The 27775-nt window shown below is 40.5% G+C and overlaps 1 protein-coding gene across 4 annotated transcripts in view; it reads right to left on the bottom strand.

Moving 5' to 3' along the window:
- Positions 1-16729: 16729 nt before the first annotated feature.
- Positions 16730-27775, bottom strand: part of MARCHF8 (membrane associated ring-CH-type finger 8) — a 177065-nt gene continuing 166019 nt past the window's right edge. For all 4 annotated transcript variants that reach the window (XM_075216545.1, XM_075216546.1, XM_075216548.1 and 1 more), the window contains 3 exons: positions 26896-27076; positions 25601-25748; positions 16730-17868 (listed from right to left, as the gene is read on the bottom strand). In XM_075216545.1, coding sequence (XP_075072646.1) covers positions 17564-17868; positions 25601-25748; positions 26896-27076 — 634 coding nt within the window. In that variant the 3' untranslated portion in view covers positions 16730-17563. The remainder of the gene's footprint in view (positions 17869-25600; positions 25749-26895; positions 27077-27775) is intronic.

The raw sequence follows: 27775 nt of genomic DNA on the forward strand, positions 1-27775 counted from the left end.
TTACTTACCATAGCGTGTCTACATCCTCTCCTTGCTGGCTCCTTTTGGCTCTTCTGAAGTGAAAGCAGTATGACGCAGTTAGGTCGCATCAGCTGCATGGAGTCAGGCTCCAGGAGCCTTGATACGTGCAACTGTCTTCCCGGAATCATGGAGGTGCTGTGTGCACCTTAGATGTTTCTGAGGCAAATGCTTTGGTCTTGAGGGGTGGTCGTGGCACTCCCTCAGATTTGCGCCCTGACAAGTAATACTGATTTTGTTGTTTTTTTTTCTGAAGGGTAGGATACCCTTGTATTATGGCCAGCTTTGTAATATGTTTGCTTTTTGTAGGTGACCTTAAATGCTCTCTGTATTGTAACTTGTACTCAACAAATATCTCTCTATTCTCTAGAGGTCACTAGAAAATTCTCTAACTTATATAAAGGTCACAATGGCGCACTTAGTATTGTATAAAGATCACTAAAATGCTCTCTATAATGTATAGAGTTTACTAGAATTCTCTGTATCTTGCATATCAGTCACTTGTACATCGCCTGCATTGTATATTGGTCATTAGACTGTTCTCTACTTTGTAAAATGATCACTAGACTGCTCTCTGTATTTTGTAGAGATCACTAGAATTTTCTCTGTATTTTTTAATGGTCACTAGAATCATCAGCATCATCAACATCGCTTATTTGTAAGGTACAACAAAACTCTGCAGCATCAGACAGTCAGAATTACAAGTCACACAAAATACAATCACATAAAAACAGAACAAGGTAAATGAAGGAGGTGTAGACATGAGAAAAGGGTAGAGAGGGCCATGCTCACAAGAAGAGATAGCAATACTGAAACATAGGATCTAGTGGAACTCAGAGTGGACATGGGATTGGAGCTGGTAGAACATAGAGGAGGAGTATTATTCGGTGGGGGTTGGATAAGCTATAGCGAAGAGGTGGATTTTGAGAAAACGCTTGAAAGACTGACGGTAAGGGGAGAGTCTGGTAAGCAGCTGTATTGAGTTCAATAAGTGGAGAGCAGCAGGAGAAGTCTTGGAGGCAGGAATTAGAGGTGGTTACCAGAGAAGAGGAGAGGAATAGGTCAGAGACAGAATAAAAGAGGTCAAGAAGGAGTGTATCTCCTAATGAAGTCAGAGATATATGAAGGGGAGGAGTTGGTGAGGGCTTTGAAGGTGAGAAACTTAAATTGAATTCTGTACAAAATAGGGAACCATTGTTGGAATTGCAGAGTGGTGCTGCGGATGTGGAGCAGTGAGAGAGGAAGATCAGTCTTACTGCAACATTTTGGATGGATTCTAGAGAGGAAAGACAGGTGAGGGGAAGGCCAGATAGTGTCAGGCGCCGCCCGCGATCTCCGGGACGGGCGCGTGTGTCCGCTGTATCACGTCTGGTTGCCTAGCAACCAGATGCGTCACTTCCGGCCACAGCAACGGGACGCTATGCTAAGCGCGCTAGGCGCTAATCATGACCGCGCACAGCGCTGGGTTCCCATTGGTCAATAGGACTATATAAGCCTTCCTAGTGCTCCCCTCCAGTGCCAGAGTTTCAGGTCTTCCTGTCCTCCAGCGTTTCCAGTGTTCCTGTGATAACTTGTCTCCTGACCTTTGCCTGCCTCCTGATTATTTGCCGTTTGCCTGTGACCCTTGTGACCCAGATTGCCTTGACTACCCTTTTGGATCTCCCTTCTGTACCACGCTGCCAGAATGCTACCGACCCGGCTTGACTCACTACCCCTTTGGATTCTCCTCGTGTACCTGCCTTGTCCGCACCGCTGCTGAACCGGCCTGTCTGACATTTCTCTCGTGCTTCGCTATCTGACTCGTGGAAGAACCGCGACCTGAGTGTTCCCTGCAGCTGAGTCCATACCTCCTTGCGGGGGTCCCTGGTGAACACCAGGGGCACGTTAGACTCCGCACCTTCCTTCGAGTAGTGCCAACGATAGCAGGTACGCTATACTCAGTCGTGCAGATAGTATGAGGTTACAGTAGTCAAAAAGGGAAATAATGAGAAAATTGATAAGGGGTTTGGTAACATCCTAAGTAACAAATGGATGTATTCTGGAAATGTTTGGAAGAAGTCAATAAGATAACATAAGGAACTGGATGCATGGAGTAAGACAGACGAGAGTTCAATGCTGTCAAGTGGGAATGAGGAGAGGTAGTGACACTGGGTGGGTGATGAGCTCCATTTTGGACATGTTGAGCTTTAGGTACCACAGAAAGGCAATTGGACACATGGGATAAAAGAGGAAAAAGGTGAGGGTTAGATAGGTGTATCATCTGCATTGTATACTTAGCAGACATTTGAATATATCTCTTTGACATAATAATTCACATATTTCAATGGTTCTATACAACCACACCCACATTAGGCAAGCTACCCACTACCATTTTTCCATTGTGGTATACTGGTAGAGGAGCCTAAGCAACTTGCACAGTCTATGATTTTCAATACACTGATAGCAACATTTAATAGGAGGTGGTCTCTGCTTTTAGATATGCTGACAATGGCACTAATAGAAGACAGTCTCTGCTTTTAAAGCACAGTGACAGCCATTAGTTCTAGCAGGCAGTGAAAGCGTTAGTCACAGACTGGGCAGAGGGTCACTGTAGTTCCTTTCTCTAATATCCTATCACATAGGTATCTTTCTCTCCCAGAAGTCCAAATCCTCTGTCTCTCCAGCAGGGGGCATATAGCAGCTGCAGTCTGTCTTGGTTTAGCTGTAATGAGCTGCCAGGAGTCCTGGGCTCTGCAAATTCTCTCTCTTTCATCATAGAATTCCTGCACTTTCCAGTCTTTGTATGCCCCCCATATCCAGTATTTTCTACAGGTAGTGCACAGTTAAATGATTCAATTTCTGTAGGAAGGTGAAAAAATGCATTTGCATATTTTAAAATTATTAATGTAGCATTACAGTGATTCATATTAGCCATCTAGCTTTGTGTGTATAGTCTTTCAGCATGAACTGCAACATTTGGAGCTAATAGTTTGTTCTGATTGAGGATTGGACACTATCCAGTTTTACGGCCATCCATCCCTGATGAAGTTGTTAATGTGTAAAAGCATTATAAGGGTGTACTGTAAACAGTTTTAGTAACATCTGTCAACAAGGGTGCCTTGGAGTGAGCAATTGGTGATTTGGGTTGGACTACCTCTAATTAGGCTTCCTGCAGCTTTTTGGGCCTACCAGGCTATATAACTGTCTGTAGCTGTTTAGGCTTAATAATATGGTGTGTCTTCCACATATTCAGTGCTGTCAACCAACGGTCAGTGCAGGATGTCCTGTGAAAGTCTGTAGAGCAAGAGAACTGCTGCACTAAGTTTTGTGAGTAAACCGGTGCAAATTATGGGCCTCTGCACTGGAAATCAGCATACCTCCGAACTATCCCGATTTCGGTGAGATAGTTTCAATTAGAGGTGACTGTCCCGTCAACTTGCGAGTTAGCACAGGAATATAAGAGGTACGCTCCAGCTCACCATGGTGAGCAGGTGCTGTTTATGCCAAAAGCAGGTACCTCTGGTGCATGTGGTAATTAAAAAAAATGTTAAGGGAGGAAGGGGGGGGGGGGTTGGGAACTGCCTAGCAAATTGGAAGCTGTGTTTGACCAAACCCCTTTCAGTGTGAAAGGAATGAATGACTATTGTGCTATTATTCTCTAAATAACTATAGGACCAGATGAGGAGCACAGATCTGAAGGTAAATCGTGTGTAGTGTGTATGAATGAATCATCCGACAGGTCGGATCTGCAGTCATATGTACAATCGTTAATAAAAGCCAACTGCAGAACAAGTCGGCATTGTGATGGGCATCACTTAACATGTCGACAGTTACATTGCTGCTATTAAGGGGGAGATGTGAAGCCTTAGTAAAAAAAACATTATACAGGTACCGGGTCCTCGAGTTGTCCCCTTAATAGCAGCAATGAAACTTTCGACCATTTTAAGTGACGTTCATCACAGTGCTGACTTGTTCTGCTGTCGGCTTTTATACCAAGATTGCCGGATATTTTCTCTGTAAGTATTTCAGTTAGTCTCTATTTCCTACATGTCTACATTAGAAGAATTTGGATTTTCATGTTGCTTTAAGTCTTGACCGTATTTTTGTAGTTGCAATAATGTATCCCACCCCTAGGAAGAGCAAATCACACTGTTCAGTAAGCTGACAAAATATTTCAGGGAATGAAAGCTAAGACTAGAATTCAAGGAAAGAGACCCACAATCAGTGGTCCGTGGCTGAATTGTGCATAAGGTGAGTTTAATTCTACATAAACCGAATTCTAAATATGTTCTTCCGTTCACAAGGTTTTCCCTTTGTCCACAGACAAGTTTGAGCTGTTGTCCAAATGTCATGCCTTTCCTGGAGTCTGAAAATACTGGGATTCTAGATTGGATAGGACAGGTGTGTGTTTTTTTCATAATTTAAATTATTCACGCAAAGAGTTATCTGGGACAAGAAAACCAATATAACATAACTGTTAAAACAAACATAAAAGAGTAAAATTTCAAAAATGATTTTGCTTCACTGGAAATGAGCAATTAGTGTGATAAACCTGGTGAGACTATATCGCAATCCTCACGATCATCCCATGGCTGTGACTAAATTGTGTCTGCCACAAAATACCTAGCAAATAATTAGAAAATGGAAAATTGTAATATATAAAATTGTTCTTCTGCTGTCTCTTGAACCGCATGTGTCCCCACAAAATTGACTGTACCCCTTTCCCCCTGATGCTTCCACTACTGTAACTAAAATAATTATGGTCACAGAAATCTGTCATTGTGGGTTCCATAATCATTAGCTTATCAATTTGTTTTTTCCTCCTATCCTTATGGAAAGAACCATCAATCCAATGGCAGATTTAAATACCTTCATAGTGCACACAGGTGGGGTACCTTTTAATGATGACCGGATCGCTGATACCAGATACTCCAACAGGAATACACCGAAGGTGTATTCCCCGGCACACTGGTAATACTGACAGCTAGCTGTCAATGTTATTTTGAAAGCCTAATACATTGTACAGGTGGCGCCTTCTTAAAATAGAAGGTTAAGCACAGCAAACATAATGTGCAGCTTGAAAGTGATGTCATCGTTACCTGCCGGCTTCTTCATTCGTCGGCAGGGTTTCCGGTCACTGCTTTCAGCTGTCAGTATTACCGGTGTGTCAGGGAATACACCTTTGATGTATTCCTGTCGGGATATCTGGTATCGGCGATCCGGTCATCATTTTAATGATTTCCTCCTGTGCACACAGATAACACCATCCAGTGATTAGACAAGACCTTGGTACTAGGGGCAAAGATGCCATACAGGTGTATACCTCTGGGTTTTGCACATAAACGTGGCATAATTGTATGGTTGCAGCAATATCACACTATGTTTCTGTCGGGCCTTAAAGTAATCTACAAATGTATGTAAAAATATGGAATCCTCCTTCCTGATTATGGTCACACTTCACATTTAAGACATTTCTCTTGCTGATGTTCTGAAGCAATTTGATTTGTGTTCAGCACTAATTTGTGTCTCAAGCCCAGTTATTATTATCTTTGAACAATCAGTAAAGCACAACTGCCAATAAGAGACTTATGAGTTAGGTATCTCTCTAGTGAACTCTGAAAACACCATATCATTATTGTAATGTAAGTATAGACCCTCATTACAAGTAACTCATGTCGATGCTTGAGCAGAAAAGTGAATGCCACAGATTTCCATGTAAATGAAAAACACATCAGGTAATTACATAACATTAATGCAAGCATAGTGTCATACGAAAGTAAATGTCAAGGTACAGAAAATAAACTTTGCAGACCTTTAAATATACTGCAGTGAAAAGGTAGGAGCTGAGAAACCTGAAACTTTAATAATACATGTGACCTTCTTAAATATTATTATTAATAGTCTATAGCCACAGGTTTTATTTAAAGTCATTTGTTTCCATAATTAAATGGGAGTTCCCATCCATGTGTTACTGATTCTCTTCTTACATTACATATTCCTGACATACACTTTCATACAATTTCTTATTAAATCTCAAAAGCTGCCAACTGATTTCTTTTGTGTTCTCTTCATAAATATGTAAGGTACTGCTTTCATCTTTCGTGTCATTACATCATTTTTTATCTGTGAATTCAGCCTTCAACATAAGCTGGTCTTCAGCTGTTGTTACACTGTATCTCACAGGACGTCAGACAATGGATGGCAAAAGATTCTAAAAGTTTGGCCACTGAAAAAGAATTGATGTCTGCCAAAACTGAATTATAAGTGAGAGTTTTCATTTACTCTAAAGGTGCAAATTTTACATTAAGGTACACACAGGGCATACATGGAATTTAATAAGAACACAGTTATAAATTGCAGTTCTTTTTTTTTAAAGTAGTTTGTCCAATTAGATGTTTCTCAGACTTTCAATACATTTTATGTGGCAAAATTATAAACTTGAGTTTAGAATAGGCATTTAGAGGCGGATTGGCCACAGGCCTCATCGGATGTTAGTCTTTTAACCACTTGGTGGATACTTTTGTGTGGGGTGGAAGTAAGCAATCGTAGGGCTGGGAGTGGGAGACAGAAATTGGGGGTGTGACAAGATGGACCTCCTATGACACTCTGTCGTATTGCTGGAGACTGGCTGGGCTTGTCTTGCCACCGTCCGCTTTCTTTCTCCCAAATGCGACCTCTAACTGCAGTAGGAGGGGCTTTTGCTGCTGCCACCACTAAGCTCCTTAGCGGCACCTAGAACCACGTCCTTCTGGGTAACTCTCCCTGCTAGTGTACCCCTGCTCTTTAGCCTTCAGATCAGGATTGCTATGGATGGTTCCCCCTGGCATATGACACGGGCAGGGTAGTGGGCAGAGCGTTGGTACTGGATGCAGGGTCCCAACCTCAGATAACGGAGTAGATTGGTCTAATCTGTGGTCATAGGAATTACAGCTGTTAAGAAGGCATCAAGGCATATTCCTTAAGCAATGATGTTTATTAGCTCAGGAAGTCCTAAAAAGGACAGTTTCATACACTAGTTTGAGGTACTAGTGATATCCATAAAAGTACAGATGGAATAATACTATATGTTCAAACAGCGCTATTTTTATACAGTTTTGGACGCAGCCTGGCAAGGGGTAAAACAGCCCCCTTTTCCGACCAGGTCCACAAAGTTCTTTCATTCAAAGATTAACATCATGATGTGAGATGTTCTTTAAACTTGGATTTTAAATGCAATTTATACTTAACAAAATTTACACTAATCTGTGATATACTAAATCACCTTGTTCAGACGTTTCTTTTCCCTTTAACAAAGCAGTATAGCAGGTAATGACGACCTGCTGTGCTTTCAGGCTAAATAGATGTGTCGGTCACTTCACATGAAAAGAATTAGCATGAGGCTTCCCCCAGAAAAGTTACCCAAATCCAATTTCCTCCCCTTGCACTGTCTCAGAAATAAATACATTTCCTATACCGAAATACAACACAATCTAAAAAAAAAAATCATATACAGTTTCAAAAATCAGTACATTTGCAATTATAGAAATTGGCGCCCTGCGCTATTAATTTCAATAAATGTATACAATAAGTTATTTATAAGAAGGCCAGCCACAGATGGTTTGAGGATATTTTATTGATTTGGGATCACATGCATTCTTTGGAACTGTCTGGACTCTGTGAACACTCTGGGGGCACCCTAAGGGGATTATAAAACACAGGATTCCAAAAAAAAATTAAAAATTACAAGAAATGAATATGGAACCAGGGCAAACAGCTTATTAGCAAGATCCAGCACCACCAGGGAAAGGGCCACCACAGGATGTGTCTTCAGCAGTCTGGTGCAATGTTGTTGCATGGGTCAGAGGAGCGCACTGCTACATGGATATTCTTTGCCTTGATAGTTGTCCAGAAGATCCATGAGCATTCCACTGAAAACATTAAATGACTGCACCATCCACCAAGTGTTTATTTTAATTTGGGACTTTGGCCTGAGCAGAGTGCTGTAGTACATGTAAAATCAACAATGACATCCTATGTTGATACAGTCAAGCCAAATATATATTGTTGGTCCCACACAACAAGATCAGTTGTAATTTTTGATAATTGTTGGGGTTACCTGACCTGAAAGAGTTGGTGGCATTGCTTGGTGATGGTATTTAAGTTTGTAGAGGTGCCATTTACAAGATTTTTTTTCTAAAGCTGCCTTAGTAATTGCTGAAAGCTAAAAATCCAGCACTTCTATTTTTGAGGATTCATTTTGCCTCCCCTCCACTAGAACATGCTATACAACTTATTTTCTTTTAATAGTTTTGGGGTGAGGTCTGAGGACACATCATTGGTAATAAGAGGTCATCTGCATGCAAAGCGATTTTGTGCTCTGAGTTCCTAACTTTAACATCTGCATTTGAACGTATTTTAAGTACCGGTGTGTTATGAATTTGCCCATAGAATATCCCTCATCCAGGATGACCAGGACCGTGTCATGAAGATTCCTGTTTGGCTCTATAAAAGACACTTCCTGTTTGAAGTCTTTGCTTGTGTATTGTGTTGGAATCTGAACTAGATACTTTCACAGAACCTTGCTCCCTTTTGTGATTTGGTTTGAAATTGTTTGATACTTCCACCGGACCTTTCTCTGTCGGTTTATTGACGATACTTGTTATATACATTAGATTTGTATCTTGAATAAATCCTGTTTACCTTAGGACTAGCTGGCTATTGGACTTCCATATGTGATACTTTAAGTATAACAAGCCAAAATTATGGATTCTACCAGTACAGAACCAACTGCTTTACAGCGACTTTTTAGATCTACGTTTCCACATGCATTTCACCTCAAGAAAGCAAATATCAGTGGTGAGAGTGGGCAACCTGGCCTCGTGTCATTGATGATTCCAAACGTAGCGGATGTTTCCCCATAGGTGGACACTGTTGCACAGCGGGATGGATGTAGGGCCAAAATTCCTATTAATTTCCCCATTAAACCCATGGAAGCCAGAACCTAAAAATGAAGGGCCAAGAGATATGATCAAATGCCTTTTCATCTTGAGCTCAAGTACTAGAGACGCGCATTTTACACATGTATGATGTGGATCAGGTCTATCGTCCATCTGGTGTCCTCCATAGCCAGACATCCTGAGAAAAGACTTGGTCAGGGTCGACCAATGAGGGAAAATTTAGATTCACTTGGTTCATAAAAGTTTTTCGAAAATATTTAAGTCTCATTTTTTAAGGAGATGGGACTGCAGTGTAAACAGTAAGTTGCGAAAAACACCTACTAGTGGATATCGGTGTAATAGTGTCCAAAAACGCTGATTCCACCTATTTCAATTGAGTGCAGTTATATGACTAGAATAATCTTTAAAACATACTGGGACACATGCTGAGTTGAACACAGTTTGCATTTTTGGATTATAATATGCTTTTTACTTCTGAACAAGCACACAAAGCAATAGTTTCAGAACTAAACTGCCCCCATAAAATTGCCGTTACCTCCCTAGGCGATGAGCGCTGGTACTGGTAGCACACTAATTTATGTTTACATTTTAAAATAACAATTACATTTAAAACCAGTCGGCAATGATAATATGCAGCTTGATGATATGCTTAATAGCGTATCCATCATGCTTTACTCACACACATTTTGCCTACATATTGATTTGCGTGGATCTCAAGATCAGTGTGGCTCAGTATTTAGCCATAGATATGCTATTTTTATGTGCAACTTCAAGCCCAATGTGTCCCATAAGAAAAGTTAGTGAAGTTGCTGTGTCCATGGATTATTTCACAGATGATCTGCAGAGCTCATCAGTCTGGACTTCTGCAGTGTCTGTTCTGTTCTCTAAAGATGAAATTGTCATCCTAAATTTATCCATGACTCTTTTGCTTTAACTCTTGCTGAAAAGTGGATTTAATTAAGTAGTTGGAGGTTGGAGGCTCCTTTTTAAAGAATTGGTCAGAATCTGTTTGAACACTCTTCTTGCCTTTGTGTGACCTTCTATTGAGCATATACATAATAATGATACTTGATTCTTAAGAAGAAAACATGAAGAATATAATGTGTGGGGTTACAGGGGGTTTACCTGGGCACTGGGTGCTAATCTGTCATACCTCTGTTCCTGATCTACTTAAGCTGGTACATGTGTCTTGGGACCCTTTAGTTCCACATCACCACACTTCAGCAAAGGCAGTGATTGACTAGGGCACTTCTTGCCTGAGGTGATGATTTCTTTAAGTAGTACTTGGGGAGGCTACCTGGGAAGGTCACTGTGGGTTACAGAGCATTGAATTTGCTTAGCCCTACTTATGGCCTAATATCGAAATTTACTCTTGGTCCTTTACTGAAATGATGTATCAGTGTCAGATTAAAGCAGGTTATTAGGAAGACGTCCAAGTAGAGACCTATGAGTTCTGGGTTCCCTCTAATATATGGCTAGTTCTTAGGACTATACAAGTGCTTGGAAGGATCTTTACTATGTTAGTGGGATAAATGGTAGAACCCAATTACTCTGGGTGTGACATTTTGTGTCCTGCAGGTGTCGGACTGTTCTGCAGGACTTAGGCACTAATATTGGCAGCTTGTGCGGCTCTCTGAAAATTCTGCCAACTAAAATATCTTGGGCCTGAGTCATTAAGGGACGTATCTGATTTTTATGCATATTGTACGCAATTCCCTTCTGCGCATGCCCAGAACAAGGACACTCGGCCGTCAATGAACGCAAGTCCAGATCGTATGCCAACGCAAATGACAGTTACGACGGCCTACGATTTCGGGGAGTGAACGGGGCAGGGAAGGGGCGTGTGACCGTACTCGATGCACAATATGGGCGAGCCGAATTTAAGCAAATGCAGCCACGTCGGAATGAAGCTCTGCGTGTGTGAAAGTTTCTTGTTTTTCTGCCGTATCTTTTGCACCAGCTAAGGGTCTAGTCCAGGGTTTCCCAAACCCAGTCCTCAGGGCTCCCCAACAGTGCAGGTTTTCCGGATCACATGTGACATAATTAGGACCACCTGTGGATCTGTTACAATGTGTCAGTCAGTAATAAATACACCGGTGCTCCAGCAAGGAGATATGGAAAACCTGCACTGTTGGGGAGCCCTGAGGACTGGGTTTGGGAAACCCTGGTCTAGTCTAAGTCCTGAGTCAGTATTGTATGCATGCTATAACATGTGTCTGCAATCAGGAGCAACTGTAAAAATGCATTTTATGTACAGTGGACATTAAGGACAGCCTAATAAATGTTTTTCAACTGGGAAAAAAAAATTGAACAGGTAACATTAATTGATTAACATTTTTCATTTGTTTTGAGATTTCATATTCCACGTACGTATTGCATGCATCCTGCAGTGTCTGGTCTAGTACAGCAGAGTGAACCTACATCCAGAGTAAACACCACACGTATCTTAAGATCCGCTCCTTGCTGACTCCGGGAGTATGCAGAGCCGATTTACGTGTCGTTGCGAACAACTGCACTATGCACTCAGTATGCTGCCTTAATGACTCAGGCCCCTTCTGTCTATATTGGATTATTTGTTAAGCACCTTGGTTGCAGAGAAGGTTGTGCTAATACTATAATGGTGGCTGTGAGATCTTATGAGTCTGTATGGTAAGCAGGTGTTTTCCAGGGCAAAAGCGAGAAACGAGACAATTACTGTATATTCTATCCACAAAGCGGACTTACCTGGCTGCTTCCTGCATGTTGGACACATGGAATTTTTTGGGACGGTCAATCTTGAAAATAGGTTGCATTTGGGACACTTGCAGGTGCGGCCTCAGGAAAGCGACATCCAGTTTAAAGCAATATTGAGAGCAGCTTCCTGGAAGGCGGCTGAGGGTAGGAGTGATACATTGCACCACAAAAGCTGAGCCATGAGCTGTGCTGGTCTTGGTGCTTCAACTAGATGTAGAGAGCCACAATGGTGGGAAAAAACCTGCAGCTGGATAGGTCAATAAGCTGGAGAATATCATGGATTATATGGTTAACACTTCTTGAGAGAAGAGTTTATAGAAATTATGTCTGCTCCTAATAAGTGTTAGGTTACGACCCTGGGCCTAGCAGCAGTTTTTACACCATCCACTATTTCATCAGCCAAGTGTACAGGCTGATTTTAGCAGTTTTAATTTAACATTGCTGACATCACCAATCTTAAACTCCACTGATTGTGGGACATTTATCTATTGGAGTGACCGCTCCTGATTGGTTAGCTACCTATTAAGTAGGCAGAAATTACTGGACATAAAATCATTTTGTGTCAGGGGAGCTCTTATGTATGAGGGTTGTTTAGTTTTTTATCCATAAGGATTACATTGGATTAAGAAGAAAAGGAGATTCCAGGTATTTAGTAATTTAGTATGCCCACTGCACAATTTTTTATTTTTGAGTCAGGCCACTACTATTTATTTATTCATTCAACAAAGGCACTATTATTTATTTATTTAATGGACCACTATTATTTATTCAGTGGGGACAATTTTATCATTTATTCATAGGGGCACTGTTGTAGATTTATTTAGTACTTAGGGCACTATTTATTTATCATTGAGTCTCACAGGCATACAGGATGCATTTTGAGCTATCTCGCTTCTCACAGCCACCTGTTTTTTTTCTGTTTTTTTTCCAGCAAACCACAGCCTGATAAATTTCACATTCTGCAGTCTTATGTCAAAAATCAGGACATTATTGTCTAATGTGGCACTTTATAAAGCGATTTCCGGTGGTTTTGGCTTTAGTTAATCTTGCAGTTTGAAAAACCACTTTAATAAATGTCCCCCTATATATTTATATATTACAAAAATATTTGTCATATGCAAGCTAATTACTAGTCCTATAAAACGGCAAATATGTGTTTGTGTCTTGATTATAAGTATTAGCTTGGTGTGGCTCAGATGAACTCTGTGTCCAGCCAGGGCATAAAACGGAGTCGGGAGAGACTAAATTACTTTTTTTGTTTGATTTTGTTTTTAAACTCTTTTGCTCAACCCATGAAGAATTTATGGATAGGGAGTTCCAGTCACTTATGAGTGCCGAATAACAATTCATGGCACAGGTCGTAAAGTTAAAGCTCTTGGAATCTCTCTTTAAGGTTATATCAAAACATTCATGATATCCAACAAACAAATTCTTTGATATCTCAGGACATCTCAACGGGGTACCTGAGCAGCTGGGATAAATTTGAATGCAGAAGGAATAAGGACACAGGAAAAGGTCATATTTTCTCAAAAACTTATAGCAATCATGTTTAGTTTGCAAATGAAAAGAAACTTCTGACCAATTGAGTGGCAGTAATATCATCTTTGTAGGACATTTTGGTAAAAAGTTAGGCCAGTGTAAATAAACCCACCTGACTTGAAAGGTATTTAAAAATATGTCATAAAATCTAATTTGCATTTTCGAAGACTTTTTAGGTCTGATATCACAGTGGAAGGGGGGCTGTGGGTACCTAAAGTGTGCTGTAAATCTAACAGATTTGTACACTTTTGGGAGTCAATTTCATACTGAGAAATGTCCCTTTATACATGTTCTCCCAGCAAGCAGAAAACTTGGTAATTTATGAGTTTATCATTTCTGTTTATTGCTTTTTATATGTATGCATTTTCGTTCTTTTCTGTCCTTGGTGGTATTGGCAGTCTCTCATTTTACAGCATCTCACTTGTGGCTTCCAATATTTAGTTAGAGCCAATGAGGTAATTTTGTTTTTTATTTCAAACTGCTTACTGCCTATATTATTCAAAGTCATGGAAAAATGTGTTTATTTCTAAATCAACAGCTTTTATAAAACAACATATGCCCTCAGTCCATTTTACTCTGGTTTTGACATAACCATTCCACAGTAACAACCATATTATAAATCTGCAAATGAAATTGAGTGTGGAATAGAACATGGGCAGTTAACTGTCAGGGGAGGGCAGAGGTGTGTGGGTGCACAAGTCAGGGAAAGGCACTGGTTTGTGGGAGCACAAGTCAGGGCAATGTAGTGCTTTGAGTTAATAAAATATATATCCAGTGTTACACTATGGAACTTTCCGATACGTACATTGAACCAATACAGGTTTGATGAAAGTGTAGACTTGCAAAAACAAACATACCTTAAAGGCAGAAAGTGGCTCTCTGGGCATATTCTGTGTCAGGTATGTTTGCCAGGCTGTTCTCCCAGGTTGGCACTGAGCGATTTGAATTTACAACTGTTGATATTTGGTGGAATTTCAATGATCTGAAGCTATTTTGTGATCTCAAATAAAACAAATATTTTTACTGTGTATTACTATTTTGTCAAATTCCTTGTCATGTGTAAAATAAATCTGGAATGACAGGTTAAGAATATAGTACAATTTATATATAAATACACATTGGCACAACTCCCTCTTATACATGCCACGTCCACAGTCCCCGATGTAAGGAGCAGGCAAAGTGAGGAAGTTTAATTCCACTGCAAGTTTACGCCAATGCGTCTTTAACAAGAGCACACAAGATGTAAATTGCTGTAACTAACACTTTCAGTGGCAGTAAAGCACTTTGATGTTGCCCAGTGTAATGTTACACACACACACAGCACTTGCAAACACCTCCCAGCACACCATTAATACAGGGATAGTACAAAGCAACTGTCCTGTGTTAGTTAGTTTGAGTTTGGTAACATAAAGGCAGGTCTGGATGCTTTTGGTGAATGGTTTATTCATAATTATTAGAGAATCTATATCTGGCCCTGTGACGAAACAAGTGTGATAACCCTGTAATCATTCTGTTTCTCGTTTCTCACATAATGTGGATTATAGCAAGTACTTTTTATAGCCCTTGCTTTTGTTCCCCAGCTCACCAGACTACAACTGCATTGTCTAATTACATGTGGCTAAGGGGACTGTGTAGGCCTTGACAAAGACCACAGAGGCGGGGTCGAAACGCGTCAGAAACACAGATCCACCCACTTGACAACAGTGTTACATGAGCTGGAGGAGAGCGGACTGTCTAGCGGTGATTGCCCGGAATATTTTCAATCTACACGCTGACTCTTCACCTATGTCCGGTACGAGTCCATGTGTTGTCGATGTTGGGATTTTGTACGACAAGATGATTTTATTGTGGTGATTTTTATATTGTGCGAAATAAACTACGAAGATATTATGCCAGATTCTCTTTATATACTCTTCTCGCTTTATATGTTACGATCGGGTATTTATTTGACAAGGGAATCCGGTGTGGAACTTTGCATCAATGAGTGGATTAGTTTCACTGTGTAAGTGATTCAGCTAATTTTTCTCTCATACTTAACACGTGTGGTGGTGTTTTAAGTAACCCTCATTGAACACACGGTGAAGTTTGGTATCTTTGGATATAGGGTTTATGAGAAGTGGTTTTATTGTTAGTTTAGTCACTAATTCAGTGTCCATTTATCCCTATTTTTCCAAATTCCATACACCGCACCGTTTGGAGATTTTATAAAAGACAAGCAAGGTCCCTCCATGTGACATCCGCTTTTTGATATCATCTATAAAGAATAATCCATCATTAGACCGATAAGAAGTGATTGGTGTTTGTGGACACTGTGTGGACCTTCTTTCATTTATTCTGTGGTGAACTTGTTATATGCGCCTATGTACCTTTATAGGCCTTGCTTTGTTCCCCAGCTCACCAGACTACAACTGCATTGTCTAATTACATGTGGCTAAGGGGACTGTGTAGCTCAGTGTAAATATGTATATTGTGTATTGTATATTCATGACTTGCAGTAAGGTTGTTATTCCTTGTCTTTAAAGTGAAGCCAGGGGGATTATGGGTAGGGATCAGGTTGCAAGATACTGGAGTGGGAGAACTAATTAGTGTCCATTGTTCTCACCAGGCTAGTCCAGACAGGCCATCTAACAGGGGAGGTTCTGTGGAAGGAGAGCTCATCTTCACTCCCCTCTCCAACCCCCCCTAGTCCAGCACTGACCAATGGTTAAGAAGAATAGACCCAGGTGTTTGGCCAGGGAGGAGAAAGACTGTGGAAATTAGACCCGAGATATAAGAAGCCACTCCAGGGGGGAGGGGGTGTTCATTCGGGGATTTCATTCATGAAGAGTGCAAGATCTGGTTTTGAGTTGTCGTTCTCTACTAGAGTCTATACATGCAGCTGAGAGAGATCCATGGGTTGTGAAGTCTGGAAAGCCAGGTGACTATAAATCCTAAAGCTATTGGGGTAAGGGACAGATGATGTGGTAAACCTGCCTGGCATTTATTTACTGTGTGTACATAATATTCTAGTGTAGTTTGTATGACAATAAATGTACTGTTGTACTTTTGTAACTGCATTTGCCTGAGTGACTATAAGAATCCTAGAAGGTACTGGGTAGACTTCCCTGGCATAGGAAGGCACCTGTTGGTGGCCAGCCAGCGTTAAGTGGGTAGCATTGGGCCAGATAAACACGGTATCTTCACAGACCCTGCTATATGTAGTCTGTTAGATGAGGATGGATCAGCCCAAAATAAACAGCAGTAATGTGTACCTGGGAAATTACAGATGCTGATACTTAACTGTAACTGGGCTAGGAGGATTCAAACAGTGTGCGGGGGAAGTGCATGCGTCACTTCCGTCACACATTTTTATCTCCACAAACGATTTTGCTAAGTGTCAGCAACGAAGTGTGTGTGTGTGTGTGTGTGTGTGTGTGTGTGTGTGTGTGTGTTTTGACTATTTATACAATTTGTAATGCTTTCACAAATCCCTTATTTAAGACGAAGATAAAGCCCAGTTATAATCAAGATAAACTATGACATAGTAAAAGGTCTACATTTTATTCATTACTACACCAGAAATTGAAAGGTCTACCAATTTTGTGCATTTTCGTTGGTAAAAAAGTCTTGAATACATGTGATAGAAAAAATGTTAATTCCCAACTACTTACAGATGCATTTTTTTTACCTGAAATAACAAGGCAGAAATTGTTTTCCTTATGTGTAAAATGGTAAAGTTGTGAAGAAAACATTTTTGTATATACAGCATGTAAGGCAAGAGGTTACACGTTAATTATACTAGAAACGCCAGAGCACATTCTCTGTTTTGAAATGAAACCACTTTTTGAAGTCAATAAAGATATTACAAAAAAACTTTTTTTTTTCTACACAAAAAAGTGCAATTTGCTCTTGTGACTTGTCTGTAAAGTAGGATTCTAAAAAGCGAGAGCCAAAAAAAGATGTAATTGGCAGTAAGGGTAGTGAACATGCCAAATATGGTATCTATATTTTGTGTTCAACAAAAATTTGCAACCTCATGTATACACTTTTACTACTTAAGACAAAGTGAAGAAGCCATAAGCAGTTGTATGTATGAATATATATATATATATATGTATATAAAAGAAAATATTTTGATCTTCCACGAGGTCCAGAATATTCCTGTAGTTGATTGTGCTCCTGAATGTTATTTAATATGTTCTTCTGTAAGAGGTATAAATCAGTGACACTTGCAAGTCTAACCTTTTGCTTGTAAATATACGTATAGTAACAACGGACTGAAAAGCAGAAAAAGGGGGATCTTCAGGACAATTAATCTACTCCTGCCTGCAGTCGGTAAACAGTCATCTCCTGAAAAGAGTTTAGAAGGAATACAGTATTTAAACTTGGAGAATTGCTGCTCCACAGTCTTCTGGCTCTGTGTAATAAGATGAGTTCGTGTCCGAGTGGTGAATACCAAGAGCTTCTTTGCTCTCCAGATTTGGCTCAATTATTACTGTTTTTTCAAACATTTTCTTTTTACAAGTTTCAGGACAGTTCTGTACATAGATGACTCTGTTGTACGCCTTTAGTCTCTTCCATAGCTGGACGTACACTTTGCATTGTACATACATAAACAAAAGTCCGCCAGTGAATCCAATTGCTACCACAACTAATTTAGTCCAAAACGGCCATTCCAGAATACCTGTTCAAACAGTAAAAAGTGTCAGTAAGTATTTCTAAACATAATACGAATTTGTCCAACCTATTAATAACACGACACATTTGGTTGGGCACAGTCCATAATCAATGTACTTTTACTAATGCATTATGCTATTTCTAATTTGCACCATATTTTCAATTTTGGGTCAAGAGTTTGCATTAATTAAGATCTGAATATACAACTGCAATCTGTCTACAAGTAATAAAGCAGATTACTAAATGGAGATTTTCAGATTATGTAAACACTTTTTAACAAAGAAAGACATTCAGGGTCGGACTGGCCCGCCGGTGGACCGGACTATCCACCGGTAGGCCCCGACCCTGAATCGCTCCCCTCTTCGTTGGTGGTGGGAGCTTCAAACTTTAATAGTAAAACAAAACAACAACAAAAAATACTCACGTGACCGCAGCGCCGGCTCCGTTCGCACTGAATGCCGGGCGTGACGTCATAACGCCCGACGTTCAGTGAGGAGCGCCGGCAAGACAGAGGAGAAGAAAAGGAAGAAGCAGTTAGAAAAGGTAAGTGATATGGGAGCATGGAACAGAAATAGGAGTATGGAACAGAAATAGGAGTATGGAACAGAAATAAAAGCATGGAACAGAGAAGGGGGAGCATGGAACAGAGAAGGGGGAGCATGGAACAGAGAAGGGGGAGCATGGAACAGAGAAGGGGGAGCATGGAACAGAAATAGAAGTATGGAACAGAGAAGGGGGAACATGGAACAGAGAAGGGGGAACATGGAACAGAGAAGGGGGAGCATGGAACAGAAATAGGAGTATGGAACAGAGAAGGGGGAGCATGGAACAGAGAAGGGGGAGCATGGAACAGAGAAGGGGGAGCATGGAACAGAGAAGGGGGAGCATAGAAAAGAGAAGGGGGAGCATGGAACAGAAATAGGAGCATGGAACAGAGAAGGGGGAGCATGGAACAGAAAAGGGGGAGCATGGAACAGAGAAGGGGGAGCATGGAACAGAGAAGGGGGAGCATGGAACAGAAATAGAAGTATGGAACAGAGAAGGGGGAACATGGAACAGAAATAGGAGCATAGAACAGAGAAGGGTGAGCATGGAACACAGAAGGGGGAGCATGGAACAGAGAAGGGGGAGCATGGAACAGAGAAGGGGGAGCATGGCAGAGTGAAGGGGGAGCATGGCAGTGTGAAGGGGGCGCACAGACAGTATGGCAGTGTGTGAAGGGGAGCCAGGAGAAGGGTGGAGCAAAAGCAGCATGGAGGGTGCAGTGTGATTATAAGGAGGCACATCATGGTGATGAAGGGGCGCAGTAATGTGTGTGTGATGGCACAACGGGCTTGTGGCAATGTAATGTGTGTGTGGTAGGTGGTGGCTAAATAATGGGTGCTATTTTCTATGTAGGGTGAAGATGGGGCAATTTAATTTTATAGTGGGGACTATTAATTTAAGATGGGGTGGTTTGGGCGCTATTAATTGAATGTGGGGCTGAGTTTGAGGAGCATGAGGTATATTTATTAAATGTGAATATGAATTATTTAATGGCAGTGACGGTTGCAGGAAATAGGTATATTTATTATATGTAAATGTGATTAATTTATTGCAGGGGCTGTCTGTTGGGAGGGAAATAGGTTTATTCAATTGGAATACTATTACTTTTATGTTGGGGCTGGAGGAAGTCCTAAGTATTAAATGTGGGTCCTATTGATTTAACGCCGGGGCTGGTTGGAATTTTCTAAATGTACCCATTATTTTTTCCAAATAGGACCCCTCAACATTCCAGGATCCAGACAAGCCGCAGCTAAAGAAACCAGCAGCCACAGGTGGTGACAAGAACAGGTAGGACAGTCTGTCAAATGTTCTGAGTCTAGTGCAGGCTTGGCTAACCTGTGGCACTCCAGGTTTTGTGAAACTACAAGTCCCAGCATAACCTTCCAGCAATAGGCTGCTATATATTGGTAAAACATGCTGAGGCTTGTAGTTTCACAACACCTGGAGTGCCACAGGTTAGTCAAGCCTGGTCTAGTGGGATAATCCCGATTTTTGGTGACTGTTCTGCCCAATCTAAGGTGCAGATCAAGACTGTACTCTTTATACACACTGCATTCTTTATATACTACACTATTGTGCTAGCTGTCCTTTGTGGGCTGACCACTCCCCCTCTAGTGTGGTCTCGCCTCTTTGATGGTTGGCCACACCCCCTCTGGTGGGCCCCTAGCGTTGCTGTCCCCTGGTGGGCCCTTCATGCCCCAGTCCGACACTGAAGACATTCCCTTCCCCCACAACTGGATAAACCAAGAAGCCCTGCCACCAGGAACTACTCCACTTATTAGTTGAGTATTTACAATATGTGACACGTCCAATCAATTTCCCTGGCACAAAGTGAAGAAATATATTCTACATGATGTGGCTCGTATAGTAGTAAATATGGGGTGCCAGCAGGTTTGAGTACCCTGCATGCTTGACTAGAGAGTGTATGTACTAGGAGAGAGATGGTAGGGTAATCAATGCCGTACTATTTGGCTGACATACAGAGGGAGGATATCGTGTGTAGTTAGGTGTAGGGATCATTCCTATACGTTTAATTCTGCTAATACACAAAATAAAATCTAGCTACAAATAATAAAACACAAAAAGAGATGAATTTTCTTATCATTACGGCTCTTTATATAGCATCATTATATTATGCAATGATGTACAATAATATAATTGTTCTTAAAGCCCCATCAGTCCCTGCCACAATTTACTTAACAAAGGCACACGTACACACAACAAATAAGGATAATTTAGCCAAAAGCCAATTGACTTACAAGTGTAACAGAGTTATGCACCTGGAGGAAACCCATGGAGAGAACATAAACATTACTCAAATAGAACTCGTTTTTGAATAAAAACTAAGGGCCTAAGACAAGGGTGGAACAGTGCATTGCCGGGGCCCCTAGCAAAATATGGGTAGGGGCCCTGCGATGCTGTTCTCGCCTCCTGGGCCCCCTGTTCTGCTCTTAATAGAGCAGAGGGAAGGGGGGCAACCCACTATTCCAGGCACCCTTCCTGTCCGAGCCCTGTAGCCACTGCACCCCATATTGTTACGCCCCTGGCCCCAGGGCTGTTAGGAAATCAATTCTAACCACTGAGCCACCATGTTTGAATTCAGTCTTGGAAAAGTGTGCTAAACCAGCATCATGTCCACGTCAAATGTGATTGGCTACGCAATCAATTGGGATATTTTGATATCCGTATAATTTATGATGCAGAGCAAATTTCACCTGATTACTGCAAAACACCCTATTACTGCTCCAAGACTGGCTGTGCATACCAGACTGTAGAACAGCTGTTTTAATATCAGGAAGATTTTATATTTTAGCAACAGTATTTTGCTAATGTTAGTAATGGGCATTCTACAGAGAATCTTTTGCTAAAAGCTTTTTTTTATAATATACATTTTGTAGTGTTTTATCTATGATTAAGCCTTTTAATTGCTGCAGTGCACACAATAACTAGGACACTAAATGATACTGAAAATTACAAGCTCTTATGAATACAATAAAATAATTACAGGTAAAAGCAGTGAAATACACCTTAAAATGAAATTCATTAATATACATAAATTAAATTACCATCAAAATTAACAAGAGATTGCACATAAGTTACCAAGAAGAGGAACTTAAATTCCTGGTCTGGCTGCATATGAATATAACAGCTTTCGGAGTCTATTTACCCATTATATTCTTCTCATGTTACTTATTTCTTATTGCATTTATAAGAAATTATTTAACATGTCTATTTATTAACACTGTTCAGCAGGGACAGCAGCTCTGATAGGAGCCTGTCCCTACGAATAGATTATAGTAAAGTAATCGCAATTACAAGTTCCTATGGCCAGGTCGAATTAGCCATGGGGACAGCATGAAGCCTGCCAGGGAGGGATCTGAAGATCTCTCTCCTGCGATGCTCACCCCATAGACTTTAACGCCTAACGCCGGGGTCAAGTTCCGAATTTCAGATCTTGATAAATGGAGAGTGGATTTGTGAACAATGAGGCTGGGACCACAAAGGTTATTGTAGATATTAGCTGTGGTTCTATCATTTTAAACAGCCTTGTTAGTAATTTATGCAGTTTTGGTGGGGATTTGAACCTCTTGAATAGGCCATTGGTTGTCTGTTATAACAGATTACTGCGGTGGTGATAAATCCAGCACCTTTTTCAGCTAGTAGAGTGCAGTCAGGGCTAATTCGCTAACGAAGAAGATGTTTAACCAGATTTGTTGAGCCAACCATTGTTTTAATTCTTTGTGTATGGACAACCACATAGCGCCACTTCTCTTGTTCTATATGTTGGGGTATGTGACAACACTACATTCACAATTCTTGATTATGATTGTTCATTATCCTATTCTTACAAGCATTACTCTTAATTAAAGAATACCCATTATACCACATGACTGTTTGTGCTATTTTCTAGCAACATGCTTTGCGTCTCCCAAGCATGCTCAACTTTGTGACTGGTGTAACCCTGTCACTTTTTACAGTTATACCGTGGATGAATGATAAAAAATAGTCACCGCGATGTTGCAAGTTATGTGTGTTTGTTTTAACATTTCCTTCAGGTTTGCAGCCTATTTTTATATTCAGGGTAATTCAACCTGCTCCTCAAAAGCGAAAATAAATGTTCATGCAACAGTGCCTGTCCAGCAAGGCCCAACATGCTAAGCCTTAGTGAACCTCTTGCACTCATGACCAGCTTTTTGCATGAGATATTAGTGTGGCCATAGCCAGGGGCGGGCTGGGCCGGATGGCAGGGGGGCATCTGCCCCCCGGGCCGCTCAGTCTAACTGCTGTTTGGTCTGAGCCCCCCCTCCCCATGGTGCCGTCCGCATAAACTTGATATTACCAGCGGCGCACAGGTGGCTGCATCACGACACTCGATGCGGCCGCGTTATCGATGACGCGGACGCATCGTGTGTCATGTGATGCGGCCGCCCGTGCGCCCCCGGGCTGAAACTTGCCAGCCCGCCCCTGCCCATAGCCACCTAACTCTCCAGAATGCTACTGCTAAAGACACTATTGGTTCTAAGAAGCCAAGACTGGGGGAGGTGCCTGAGGGGGCAAGTCATGGTAAAGTGGGCGATTACTAGTTTACTAGTTCTGTGGAACTGGCAGCACCATAACAACCTTTTACTGGACCAATGCTGAACATATATATTAGTCCTACTAGATCAGCAAACACTGTATTTTGTGTAGTGTACTCATTTTGAAACACTACATCTGCTATCTATTAAAATATATTGGAGGTAAGCAAGCTCCTTTAATTTGCTGCTGTCAATATGATTAAGACCATTTCTAACATGAAAAATATGTGACATGTAATGTAATTACTGCTAATTTTGATGGTCCAGATAGGTCATCATCCTGGCATTTACTGAGTAAGGGGCGCCACAGACTGATTTTGTATAGAACTGGCCATGACACAATTTTATGGTTTAAAAGGTGACACCACATAAAACTGTTTTTTTTTTGTTTCTTTTTATATTTTGCTACCGTTCTTGTAAGCGTTGGGACTGCCAAGTCAGCACAAACAAGTATGTACTTACTTTACAAGTCCTGCCTCCCATAGATCTCCTGTTCCTCACTGAGCCTGTTATGGCCAACAGACGCTGTGCTTACTATGCAGAAGCGTCTGCACAAAAACACGTTGGCTATCAAACTCACCTGCAGCATCTCCTACCTTTATATTCACAGCTACAGGCTGAATATTTTCATTTACGTAGCGGCCCTCGCACACCAAATAGCAAAAATTATTTTTCAGTGGAGTTACTCAATAAACATAACATTTTAAACAATGTCAGTTTGTCCTTGTGTAATATATTTCATTTTGTAGGAGGTACTAGAAAACACTTGGGGGTATATTTACTAAACTGCGGGTTTGAAAAAGTGGAGATGTTACCTATAGCAACCAATCAGATTCTAGCTGTCATTTTGTAGAATGCACTATATAAATGATAGCTATAATCTGATTGGTTGCTCTAGGCAACATCTCCACTTTTTCAAACAAACAGTTTAGTAAATCTAGCCCTTGGTATCTTTTTCTATACTTGCCTTTAATGCTTTAATAGTGCCTGCAAATATAATTTTTGCCTCGTCTTTTCTAGGGTCCACATGCTACTGTCCATCTCATGAGGAGCTTCCAAAAGGTAGAAGTGAAAACAGAATAATATGGAATACTGTGGTCACGGTGAGGATGCAAGAATATTTTCATGGGTCCCGAAAACAGAATCATCGTTTGTAATAGTCAAATACACTTTTTCTTGGCTTTATAAATATTCAAACTCCCTTTAGAAATATGTTTGATACAAACTGTAAAAAACAACTTGTCAAACACAACTATAGACACCACAAAGCTATAAAACATCAGTTAATGGAGCAAGATACTTTTAGTAGTAAATGGAGTTTATGTACAGATAGTTCTTCTGTAAATGGTAAATGTGGCCATGCTGAATTTGATGCATATGTGTAAAAAAGTAAGCTAGAAAAGCTCTACATAAAAATACTGTAATATAGCATATTACCATATGCTAAGTTGCATCTTGCTCTGCATCAGTACCTTATGCATTAAAGGCGTGCTTACACCCAGATACACTTACACCAACCAGGGAATAAGCACAAGAAAATGTTGTTTACATTTGTTTTGATAGAGAAAAACGCTTTTGGTCTTAGGTTTCAGTTGCATAAAAAAACCTCTATAATACAGCAGAGATAATCTTCCTTTATGTGTACGAATGAAAGGAGAAAAACTCATAAAAAGAAAATAAAATAAGCCCACATTGCATGAACAATGAAGAAAGCTACAGACGTGAATCCACAATCAGCCAATCAGAAGTGGCCAGATAGTGCTGGCGATCGGCATCATCAGTGTATTTGCACCAGCCCTCAGACACACACATATATGATATGGCTACTGACAGGTGTATCTGAATTAGTTACGCAAACAAGCCCTAACTATACTTGGTCTGTGTTTTTACGCCCTTCCCTCCCCCTTTCTGCCTCTCCACGTGTAAAAAGATGCAAGGACCTAATCTGTATAGGGACATAGGCGTATGTGAGCATATTCAGTACAAATTTACATATTTTATGTTAAGCAAACAGCGTACGCCCAACGCAACATGAGCCCCATGGGTCATTTTACCATATTTCAGTATAGGAAAGCAATTAAAAAAAGTGTGGTTGAAGTGTGCAAAGAGAAAAAGCAATTAAAGTCTATGAAGAGGAATCAGTTTGGAACCAGAGAATGGGGGGCACAGGCGCAAAAGTATAAATTGACAACTATACCAACACCACATACCCAGCAGGTGGCATGTCAGCCAACACCACATACCCAGCAGGTGGCATGTCAGCCAACACCACATACCCAGCAGGTGGCATGTCAGCCAACACCACATACCCAGCAGGTGGCATGTCAGCCAACACCATATACCCAGCAGGTGGCATGTCAGCCAACACCACATACCCAGCAGTTGGCATGTCAGCCAACACCACATACCCAACAGGTGGCATGCCAGCTAACTGCCCAAAGTACCAAGAAGCTGGATAGCTCACTGTTTAATTGTAAATAATGTGAATATCCAATGATAATTCTTTTTTTACACTTCTCTTGCACCTAGAATCCAATGCTGCAGTTACCTCACATTTTACTGTGCAAATCTACATCCCAAACACAGATCTGGACTTTTACATCGAGCATTGCATACCAGTGGTTTGGCCCAACTTGATCTCCTCTGCAGTCCGGTCAATTAGAACGTACAAAGACCAAACAACGCACGTGATTGCAATGATGTGGAATGTTACTGAGCACATGATCTTCCTCCGTTCACTTGAGGTCATCTGCAGCTTTTCCCACTGTAATAAAGTATTTAAAATAAAATAAAAATCTTAACATATCTGTGGCTTTAGAAGTTGCAACTTTAAAAGTTGCAGTTGAACCAATATCCCCATAGCCGAAGGTTGTTTATCATTTATTATATTTTATCCTATAGTGGATACAAGTATTGTCATCATATTATGTTCTGACTGCCAGCACTATACATAATTTGTCAATGAGGGGATTCTACAGTTTGCACTGATGTTTACACAAGACAGGAAAAAAGCAGTAAATCTGTTAATTTTATATCTTTATACATAGCTTTATGTAGGCCATAATTACCATTGTGTGTGGGTAAACTGTTGTACAAATGTCTCAATTTTACTGGACTGTTTTGTTGGAATAAAAGAGCCGTCATGGTGCAGCTGACATGTTATTGCTATAGCTTTTCTGCATCAATGTTGTGATACTTTTTCCTGTGCTGCAACAAGTACAGTTACACATAGCTCAATATCTGGGGAAGGCCCATTGGGTGAACATGGTAAGAGATAACGAGTGAGATCTGAGTACTGTGCATAGTTCTTGAATCTGCATCAGCTGTGAACAAGCAACTACAGCTTGATAAAACACTGGCTTCAAGAAAAACCCAAATACTTTAGGAACTCAAAAACCCTAATGGTAGTTCTATATGTTGTAAGTGTATTTGCTAAAAAGAAGATTTAGCTATTCTTCTCTGATTAACATATTTTTTAACATGTACATAACAGCAGTTCATCCCCCTTGCATGACATAGTTTGAAAGCTTTCCTTAGCCAAATAAGTTTAAAGTAACACCTCATACAGCCAGTTGTAACAGAATTAGACTAGTGGGCACTTTGCATTTGGTTACATATGCAACACAAATAACATATACTTGTAAATACAGCTTTTACAGCATTACAGCTGCAGTCCTGAAGAACAAAGACTATTAATAATTGTCATACATCTTCTGTTATATTCTATTAGTATAATGTAACTTTATACTGTGCAGGGTGAGCTTATTTGTCTGGTTGGGTCTAGGGTCTTGGGAGAATAGAGCAATGCTCCTGTGACTCTAACAACATTTTCAGAATGAAGGACAATCATAGGACACAAACACCTTTGTGCTCATTATCAATAACTTCCTGATTAAAGTAGTTTCACTTACTTTTCTTAAAGGCTTTAATTTGGTTTCCATAATGAACTCAAACTTGCAAAGTTCACAGCATCGCGTATCGGAGCTCTTGATCCATTGCTGGAGGCAAGCCTGGTGCACAAAGTGGAGGCTTCCTGTACAGTGACAGGGTGTTATCAATGGACTTTCGTCATCACCTTCACAGTGACATATCCTGAATTAAAGATAAGACACTGATAGTAAAACGTTGCACGGGAATATTGCACTTTTTTACACTGTTCTACACGGTGTCTTAGTAAAGTACACCTACGACTTCTAAGAAATGTATTCTGTGATTGTGTCAATTTGCATGTGACAGAATCTAAAATTGATCATGATATCAGGTCTCTCACAGTGTGAACTACAAAATTAAAATAAAACAATAGATGGGATACATTTAATTTTGTCATTGGAGTAAATTGTATCAATATTTTATTTATCTTATCAAGCAAAAAAGTGTTCTAAATAAAATGCATAACATATAATAATATACTGTATGTGTATTTAATGACTTAATTATTCTGTAGTAAGTGTTATTTTTTAGTTGTGCTATATGTATAATGGTTGTGTACTATTTGTGTCTTTACTTAATTTGTCTATTTTGAAATTTCCCAAAAACATAATTTACTAAAAGAACTAATCACTAATACATCTACATTAGTGTACCTGTCACCTACACTCTCAGTAGAGCTTTATTTATGAAGAGCGAAATGTCAGAGCCATAGTGCAAAATCCCTTTAGTGACAAGTTGGGGCATCTAGATTGCTGGCAAAGTGTGTGGGTTTGCTGAGCAAAATGATGGTGCTTGAGGAAGCGGAGAGTGGGGTGGGGATTGGATGGAATTAGGGTATCTGTTGCTAACCATGGAGTAGTC

Source organism: Mixophyes fleayi, chromosome 6 (genome assembly GCF_038048845.1).
Source record: "Mixophyes fleayi isolate aMixFle1 chromosome 6, aMixFle1.hap1, whole genome shotgun sequence".
Classification (NCBI taxonomy): Eukaryota; Metazoa; Chordata; class Amphibia; order Anura; family Limnodynastidae; genus Mixophyes; species Mixophyes fleayi.